At 51.2% G+C, this 9,594-nt stretch overlaps 1 protein-coding gene across 1 annotated transcript; it reads right to left on the bottom strand.

Annotated features, from left to right (window-relative positions):
* Positions 1–1,281: 1,281 nt before the first annotated feature.
* LOC126496104 (calcium-binding and coiled-coil domain-containing protein 1-like) lies at positions 1,282–8,766 on the bottom strand (the record flags this gene model as incomplete). Its single annotated transcript, XM_050133672.1, has 9 exons — positions 1,282–2,239; positions 3,109–3,215; positions 3,683–3,882; positions 4,039–4,147; positions 4,475–4,570; positions 4,995–5,120; positions 5,500–5,754; positions 6,157–6,312; positions 8,544–8,766. Coding segments are annotated over 9 exons (1,450 nt in total), but the record flags the coding sequence as incomplete, so codon positions are not given.
* Positions 8,767–9,594: the final 828 nt, after the last annotated feature.

The following is a 9,594-nucleotide window of genomic DNA, read 5'->3' as shown; positions in this document are numbered from 1 at the left end:
AAGGGGCAGGAAGTGGATGAGGAGGGCCCATGCAAGGGAGAGGAGGAACAAAGCCCACAGTGTGACCCTCACAACTGCTTCTAGCAAGACAGTTATGTGTCAGTGGCTTGGTTTGGTTAGCCATGTGGCTTTTGTGTACGGTGGAGGGTTAGCAGGGAGCAGGCAGCCTGGGTCTAGATCTGATTTCTGTCTCCCCTGCTCTAGGGGACCAACCTCTTGGAAGCCAGCATGTGTAAGTCCCAGATTCTTCCCTCCCAACCTCCCCCAGACATAAATCACAAGTGATTTCATTAAATGCACCTCCTGCTGGGGATGTTGGCTCATAATTCCTCTCTGATTAACCCCCACTACCCCGGCAAGTTTATAGGCCAAGGGAGGGAGGGGAGGAGGGGAGGGGAAAAGGAGGGATGGGGAATCCCAGGCGGGTGATGGATGCTTCTGTCAGCCCAGCTCGTATTTATTAATAGTCTTAATACGGGAAGCAATAAAGGAAGAGAGGGGTTCTATTAATTAAATCATTGTTATAATTAACTTTCATTAAAGGAGGATCAATAAAGAGAGGTTGAGATGGAGAGAAGAGAGAGATCCATTATCTCCAATTTCCTTGGAAAGGATTCAGGGAATGAGATGGGGTTGCTAGGAGACAGAGACGTGAGGGAAGAAGGAAGGATGTAAGATGTCATCCAGGTGCTGCAGGAAGAGGGTGGGTGAGGGCAGGGATTGTGGGGGTGGCCAATGAGTGAACCTGAAGGGAATGGAAGGTGCTGAGAAGGGTGCTTTGGGGACAGAGCAAGGGAGCTGTAGGAGTGTCTGGCAGGGCACACAGAGCCTTCGGTGAGCACACAGGTCCTTGATATATGTTTTATGGTGCTGTGGATGTTTGTTGGGGTAGATGAGGAGTGCATGGGGGTATGTGAAAATGCATCCCAGGTGGGTAGGGATGCTAAAATCTTGACACTTTTCAGCTTAGGGCGGATCTCACTAGACAGAACTCGAAGGTGTGCACCTATCGGCCCAGGGTGTAACAAAGGTGACCACAGAGGGTACACGCATGAGCAGCAGAAACCTGGCCTTCTCCCGCATGTCCCTTCCAATCCCATTACCAACGTTAAAAATATGCTGCAGGCCAGACCCACTGTGGCCTCAGGTGGCTGGCATCCCTGAGGGCTCAGTAAGAATGTACCTGTCTATCATTTCCCTTCCTCCCACCAGTGTCTAGGAGCTTGAGGCCCACTTTTTCGTAGTGATGCCTCTTGACAAGAACACACTGTATGACAGCAGTAACATGTATCATATAAATATATTTGTCCAAGTTACAGATAAGGAGGGCAGTTTAGGGGAGAGGGGTTCTTATTGCTGTGGGGGGCCTGGAGAGGGCTGGGAATTGGGGGCACCTGGGATCCTTTGTCCCCACCCCATCCCTCACAAAAGGCACAAATACATTTCCATCTGAGGACTTGGATATGGGGTGGTATGAGAAGGTATAGGAATCCTTAAAAATACAAAAGAAACTTCCAAACTTATGACCTATAGCTATGGGAGAGGCTGGACAGGTGCATAAAGCGGTGGGGAACAGAGAGAACCAGTGAAGCCAAGAACTGAAAAGACCCCATGAGCTCATGCTGCTGCTTCCATGCAGGCCCCAGAAAAAACTCGAGTAAACAAACAAACTCTGAATTAGAGAGGGTGGGGTGCCCAGGAGCTGGCTTTCGGGTATCAGAAGGGTGTGTGTGTGTGTGTGTGTGTGTGTGTGTGTGTGTGTAGCTGTGTACTTGAGCTAGCAATGAATAATTCTGTTCCCACAGGGGAAACCCCTTCATCTTGGTTCCTCTAAACTGTTTTCAGAGAGTAAACTCAACCACTGCTCCCAAGACAGATCCCTGCCTGGGACAGAGGAGTCAGGATAGAAGATGGAGTTATAAAGCCTGGGTCAGAAGCAGGGCGCAGGCATGGTTTATAGGAACAGAATATTACAGAGCCCAGAGTGATGGAAAATGGGCACGAGTTCAGATTTGTGTGTGTGTGTGTGAGTTTGTGTCTACATACTAGAGAGGGGTGAAATCACTCAAAGGTGAAGGGGTCCTGGGTGCTGAGAAAGAAATGTCCGTCCATGTGGTCCTCCAGGGTGTCCTTGCCACTCTCAGGAGGAAAGCGCTCCTTACAGACAGGACATTCCTTCCATGGAGGGGTGGCTGACACCCCAGTGCCGACCTCCGACAGGGAACCCACTGCAAAGCCACTGGAGAGAGATGAGGAAAATTGAGAGGGTCAGGGTTTTCCAGTGCCTTCACTGTTATCTTTAATATTGGGCTCAAGCTTGCCATGAAGCAGAGGGTGACCCCTGAGCTCCTCATTCCCCTCCCTTTCCTCCCAAGGGCTGAGACTCCAGGCAGGCACCACCATGTCCAACTTCTGTTGCCTTCTTGACCTGGAGACCTCAGGGAACAAAACCCATGTGTTTCTTGTTCCCAATGTGCCATCCTGATCACTGTCTGCTCAAGCCTCTCCTACGGCATTTTTCTGCCCATGATACTGGACGCCTTAGTTCTTTAGATGGCCATGTCCTCTCTCCATGAGCCCCTGCCGGTGTCTGCAGTACAGAACCCATCCCCCACCCTCCTGCTCTCCTCCCTCCATCTCCGTCTGCTGCCTAATGAGGCTGAAAATGAGTCTGACACTGTTCTTCATCTTCCTGCTCAACAGAGAGAGATGACGGCACAGGTCCTTTCTGCCCCAAGCAGGTGATAATGCTCTTTTCCCTAAGGCTCTGCCTGCCTCACTAGGACCTGATACCTGAGGACACCCCCACCCCAGATCCCCTCCCAGTCTCCCAGGAAGTCAGAGATGAGGAACATCTCAGGCACTGTCAGACAGATGCTGGATGGTGGTCTTCACGGTCTCCAGCTTTGGTCACGCTCTTTCTTCCTGAAGACCTAGGTACCTACCTGGTGGTTGGGGAGGGGTAGGAGCAGGAGGGAGGCAGGGAGAAAGAACGTGGAACACCCAGGACTGGTGGCGGTGCTGACATTTCTGTCAACCACAACGGTACCGTCTCTTCTTGGCTGGGGCCAGAGCCTGGTGTGCTCGCACCTGACCTCCTTCCCTCACCTGGCCATGTCGCAGAAGGCACTGCTGAGTTCGGGCAGCAGGAGACTGGCCTCCTCACCCCCATTCTGCACAGCCGCCATCAGGACGGACTTCTCATCTTCAGCCTCCTGGAACCAGAGAGACAGCACTGGATTTGGGTGGTGCTCTGAGGCAGGGAAGTGACACTCGGGGTGGGTAAGGGCAGAGAAGCCAAGGCTGGTGCTGGGCAGAGGGTGGAAGGAAGACTGAGGCAGGGCTGGGGCTGGAAGCACTGAGGTTATTGAGCAGGCCTGGGTTATGGGTGATTCTGTTAGTAGTCTTTTTTTTTTTTTTTTTTTATAAGAGAAGATTTCACTACATCTGTGATCTTGGCTGGCCTAAGTTAAGTAGCCCAGGCTGACCTTTAACTCCCTCCAAGTGTTGGGTCTGATGGCCTGAACCACCAAGCCTAGTCCTGTTAGTAGTGTTGAAGAGAGGCCAGGCCTGCCTCCTCCAGCCCAGAGTAAGAATGCTGTGTGGTGCAGGCTTTCTGCCCTGGCTCGTGTGGGACTCTCCTGCCTGCTTACTACAGTGCCTGTGGGCTCTCACTACTCACTGAGTCAGAGCTGCTGTCCTCCCCTGGCCCTGAGAGGTGGGGAGCAATGGGTGCTGGCTGGTTGATGACAACAAGGGGAGAGGCCTCCCGGAGCCCAGGAGGAGAGGAGCCTGGACTTCCACGCTCACACAAGCCATAGGAAGGGAGCCTCATGTCCTCTGGGGACTCATCCTCTGAGTCTGACAGGGCTGCAGGGCCGTCTATGGGAGGGAAGGCAGACAGAGAAGAAAGGTCAGGCACAGGAATCTGAGGAGGGACAGTTCAACTGCAGAGGGCCCTGGGAAAGGGAAAGGAAGGCTAGGCCACTTCCTCAAAGAGGGGGCAAGGGGAACAGGCGTCACAGATTGGGGACAGACTCAGCCCAGCGGTGGCCTCCTCATCCTCTGTGGCGGCATCTTCCTCCCACTTCTCATCTGCCACCTTCTCCAGCCGCGCCTCCAGCTTCCTCATGTACTCCAGCAACTCCTGGGGTGGGCAGCAAACAGGCAGCTGCTGAAGCCTCCCGAGCTTTCCACACTCCGGATGTCGTACATGCTTCCACCATGGGGTGGAGCTGCACAAGGCAGATCCCCTTAATTGGGAGCTCTCCTCTACCCTGCACCCCGATCCCTTCTGGTGTTCCTCCCCTGCACAAAGTTAGCTCCAAAGAGGAGTCGGTGCCCCCTTTTCAGCCTTTGCATCCTCAAAGAGATTCCGGCTTCTGAGACAAGAGATTACCAAGATGATACAGAAGTTTGAGTCCCCTAGCCCTTGGCTCTGGCATCTAGGGCTTGAACTGCACATGAGTCTTACCTGTTTCTCTGCCTGCAGCTGCTCCTTTTCCTTCTGGAGCACACGGAGGGCTGAGCGCAGCTCTGTCAGCTCTCGCTTACTCTCTGACAGCTGCACCTGAGGGAAAAGGGTCATGGAGCCTGGAGCCTGCAATGTGCCACCAAGAACCTGGTCCAAAACTTCAACTAGGTTCTCTCTTGTTCCACACACAAAGTACTTCTTCCACAGGGCCCCTGTCTTGGTTCCCAGGGCTCAGGCTAAAGTCCTAGACTCTACCTCTCAAATGTGGCCCCAGGTAACTAACTGTCTTAGGCTGGGTGAAGAGGCTTTGGTAATTCCAGAAGTCACCCCATAACTCTCCTGTGTTGTCCCTCCAGGACCAGAAGTGCACTCTATGAGCAGAAAGGGAATGTGCTCACTCAAACCCTGAGGGCTGCAAGTCATTACAGTACTTCAGAGCCGAGAGACTGTCGAGAGACCATGAAAGGGGCACTAATCCGTCAGGACAGGGGACTGACTTCAAGCTGGCAGGGCACCTCACCAGGCTAGAATCCTTTTCTCGGGCCAGTTCAGTCTTGAATATGTGGCTCTGGCTCCTCTCCTCCTGTACGGTCTTCTCCAGCCGGAGGATCTCTGCACTCAGCTTCAGGACCTTGTCCTTCTCAGCCTAGAGATGGTACAAAGGACAATGGGAGGGAGGGGGTGAAGTGGCAAGAGATGTCAGGAAATAGCATTGCCCTTGCTGGGTCCCTTTCTTCTATGTCTGGGGGCTAAGCTGTGTCTGAGCAAGCTCCTCACTTCTGTTCTTCACTGAAGCAGGAGGCTCTGTGTTACAGGAATAGGCAGGGCCCAGTGCCCATGACAGTGAGTGTTCCTACACCAAGGATGGTCACTAGGAAACGTATTTTGGTGATCAGGACTGGGATTCTTTGTTAGGGCTGATTCATGCCTGGAAATCAAGAGTACCTCCCCTCATGTCCTCCAAGGGTCTCCGCTCCTCTCCCCTCCTCCCAGAGCACCTGACTACAGGTCAGAGTTCCCTCTACCTCCATATTCTGCAGCAGCCCTGTCCGCTCCTTGCTCCACTGGCACTTTTCCTCCTTCATGTGCAGGCTGAGCTCAGCCAGTCGGCCACTGACTTCAGCCACTTCCAGTCGACTGCGGTGCAGCTCAGCTATGGTGCGGTCCCTGGCTCCCGCTGCGCTGGCCAACTCCTCCCCAAGAAGGGCGGCTTTCTGTTGGCTTGAGGCTGCAAGTTCCTGGACCCCTCGAAGTTGCTCTTTCAGGGGTTCCAGCTCGGCCTCCAGAGAAAAAGGACAGAGATCAGATCTTTCTTGTGAACCACTTGTGAGACGGGGCCCCCTCATCCGATCCTTCTTTTGAACCACTTGTGAGACGGGGCCCCTTCATCAGATCCTTCTTGTGAACCACTTGTGAGACGGGGCCCCCTCATCAGATCCTTCTTGTGAACCACTTGTGAGACGGGGCCCCCTCATCAGATCCTTCTTGTGAACCACCTGTGAGACGGAGCCCCCCTCATCTGATCCTTCTTGTGAACCACTTGTGGGACGGGGCCCCCTCATTGGCACCCAGGACGGCGTTGTTTGCCTTAGCTGTCTCTGCCTCTTCTCTCTGGACACCCAAATGTGTCTAGACTACTTTGGATCTCTCACTCTTCCTATCACCTACAGAGCTTCACTCACCACTTTCTGCTGGGCTTGAGCCAGGGTGCCCTTCAAGTGGGCCACCTTCTCCTTCAGCTGCTGCACCTGAGCACCCTGCTCTTCCCGCCGGCCCTTGGCCTCCTGCAGCTCTACAGTTAAGCGGCAGTTCTCCTCTCGGACCATCTGGAACTCGACCTGATGGAAGTGGAAGCAGGTAAGGACCAGGGGAGGAGTGTGGGCATACCAGGGGCAGGTTGCCTTCCTGTCTGGGTGATGAGAGAAGGCGGGGGTCCATTTTTTAGATTCAGTACAAGTGGAAGCAGTCAGCTCTTACCAGCTCTTCTTGGGCCCTCAGCTCAAAGGGTCTCAATCTTGAGTGTCTAGCTTCAGCTCCTGAATGAAGTGTCCAGGGCATCACAGCCTGGGGTCTTAGGCAGCAGCATCCCGCATCCCACTGTGCTTTTTTACTCTCCTTTAAATCAGGACAGAATACTGCACCTCTCACGACAGACCTTCTTCTTCCCTGAGTCTCTGTGTCTCTAGTCCCTCTTCCTGCACTACGGTCCTGCGACTGGCCACTAATGCACAATCCTCCTCCTGCTTGTCACCTGCGTGCTGATATTACAGGTTCTGGGGCCACTGTCATTTCTGTCTGCTGTACTGAGCACTTCTTAATTCACCTAGCTGAACATTTGGGTGCTATGCTTGCTTTTCTTCTCTCCCTAGCAGTTCACAGGAGAAAGTGATAGATTTTTCCACTCTCCATCCTGGCCACAACTATCTTCTCTTGTTTATTATGGCCATACCCACATTAGCTCAGGCGTGGCTGTTCCTATGGGATGACTGGATAGTGTTGTAACTAGTTATTTTCTAGCAGGTGATCAGCGCTTCTCAGTACAATTCTTTAGGCACTTTTCACTGAGGTGAAAAAGGTTCAACTCCAGATCCTCCAGTGTGATGCCCACCTTCCCTCAAACTCTGCAGACCCTCCAGTGTGATGCCCACCTTCCCTCAAACTCTGCAGATCCTCCAGGGTGATGCCCACCTTCCCTCAAACTCTGCAGATCCTCCAGGGTGATGCCCACCTTCCCTCAAACTCTGCAGACCCTCCAGGGTGATGCCCACCTCCCTCAAACTATGCAGACCCTCTAGGGTGATACCAACCTTCCTCAAAGTCTGCAGATCCTCCAGGGTGATGCCCACCTCCCTCAAACTATGCAGACCCTCTAGGGTGATACCAACCTCCCTCAAACTATGCAGACCCTCCAGGGTGATGCCCACCTTCCCTCAAAGTCTGCAGACCCTCCAGGGTGATGCCCACCTCCCTCACACTGCATACGCACATTCCCTTAGGCTGTCTCTTTCATCTTTCTTTGTTCACTTTTTTTATTTTATTGTTTTATATTTTGAAGACAAGGTCTTGCTATGTAGCCAAGGCTACTTCAAGCTTACGGCAATCTTCCTGCCTCAGTTTCCCCAGTGCTGGAATTACAGTACCATCACACTTTGCTCAAATTCCATTTTTCATGTGTGAGCAGTTTTCTAGAGAAGCCCAGGGTTCTGAGAAAGCCACTGAAGGTTCTGCAAATATTTTAATTCATCATATTTTTGTTTTTTGCCTTGCTCAACACTGAACTACAGTCTCTGCTCTAATCTTGTTCTAAATTATTAAAAACTGTTTTTGGAAACACATCAAAACATAAGTCAACACACTGGAGAACACTGCTCCATTGATGTGTGCTTTTAGGTTACTTCATTTTTATGTAATCCTCAGAATAAAATTCCCTTTGTATTTTCTATCAAACTGAAGAGTAAACTGGGACTATAAGGTTGACACTTTGAACACTGCTATCATTTACCATCTACTTGTCTGTGACTCAAGGTGTTCAAAGCTTAAATTCCTTCATTCTTTCTCTACTATCTAGATAGTCTCAGCCTAGGCTGACCTTGAACTCAGAATCCTTCTGCTTCAGCCTTCTGAGTGCTAGACCACAACAAGCACATCACAGTGCCTGGCCTTTACACCCCCGCTTTGATCGCCTTTGCATTTATGTGTGTGTGCGCGCATGTGCATGCCTGCATCAGCGCAGACCAGAGGTTGGTCTTGACCTTGGGTGTCTTCCTTAAATGTTCTCTACTTGCCAGCTGGCTAGACTGGCTGGCCACCAAGTTGCAGGGATCCTCTGACAGTTGCTTCTCAAGCCCAGTGAGATGTGTTCTCATCCACCTCTCTGGAACCCTGTGGCACTAGATTAGGTTTTTATTGTGACACTCTGTGATTTGGGCAGGCAGTGCACCATGGAGGAAAGAATACGCAGGGTCTCCTTTACATTTTCACCCTCAGGGATGCCCAGCTTTTAGAAGGGACTCAATGAACACTAGCTTAAAGACTAAGAAAGAAAGTAAACCCACTTGGAATCTCTTACCTTGCTCTGTTCCTTGTCTGCCAGGGATTCCTTCAGCTGCCCCAGGAGCTGCTCTTGTTCCCGAGTCAGGGCCTTCACTGAGTCTCTAACCCTGTCAATATGAGGCAACAGTGTTGGGCTGAAATACCTCACCTCTGACCTGCAATTTTCTAGAGCATAGTCAAAAACTGCTTTTCTTTCCTTTTTTATTTTTGGTTTTTGAGACAGGGTTTCTCTGTGTAACAATCCTGGATGCCCTGCAACTCACTATGTAGACCAGGCTGGCTTTGAACTCATAGAGATCCACTTGCCTCTGCCTCAGGAGCGCTGGGATGAAGGTGTGCACCACCGCCCAACTTCCTCTTTATAGACCACTGTACAGGATGTTCTAGCAATGGCTCCGTTTCCACTCAATTAAGAGTTGAAAATCCAGGCTTTCAAAGACAACAATCACTATTGATTCTAAACCTGTCATAGATCAGACAGGGCAGATTTGGGAGAGGCCACAGAAAGTGTGTACAAAGATGTGCATGGCCCAATAAAACCTTACTTAATGAACCTGACATATCATATCATTTCCATTACCATAAAATATTATGATTCTTTTATTTCATCATTAGCCTCCAAATCATGTAAGAACAGGTGGTAGGCTAGATGGGTTATGTGAGGCATAGTCTGTGGACCCCTGGTCCAGGTGTCTCTGCCAACACAGACATATTGTACTGACGAGGGTAAGGGGAGTATGTTATGAAGCAACCTCTCAGATGCTTTCCTGACTGCCTGAGACTTCGGCAGAGCTGCTCTTTCCTTCACAAAGATTACAGCGGTTGTTAAAAAACCAACAATGCTGAGGTGAATCAAAGTGACTTGATACTCTGTGATATAAACAAAAGAACTGGAGTGGCCAGACAGTGGTGGCCCACGCCTTTGATCCCAGCACTCAAGAGGCAGAGGCAGGCGGCAGGCGGGATCTCTGTGAGTTCAAGGCCAGCCTGGTCTATAAGAGCAAGTTCCAGGATAGGCTCCAAAGCTACAGCAAAACCCTGCCTCAAAAAAAAAAAAAAAAAAAAAA

Source organism: Alexandromys fortis, unplaced genomic scaffold, assembly GCF_014885135.2.
Source record: "Alexandromys fortis isolate MF-2015 unplaced genomic scaffold, M_Fortis_MF-2015_v1.1 scaffold_1184, whole genome shotgun sequence".
Taxonomy (NCBI): domain Eukaryota; kingdom Metazoa; phylum Chordata; class Mammalia; order Rodentia; family Cricetidae; genus Alexandromys; species Alexandromys fortis.
Note: the sequence above shows the minus strand (reverse complement) of the source record. Positions and strands in the feature narration are given on the sequence as shown.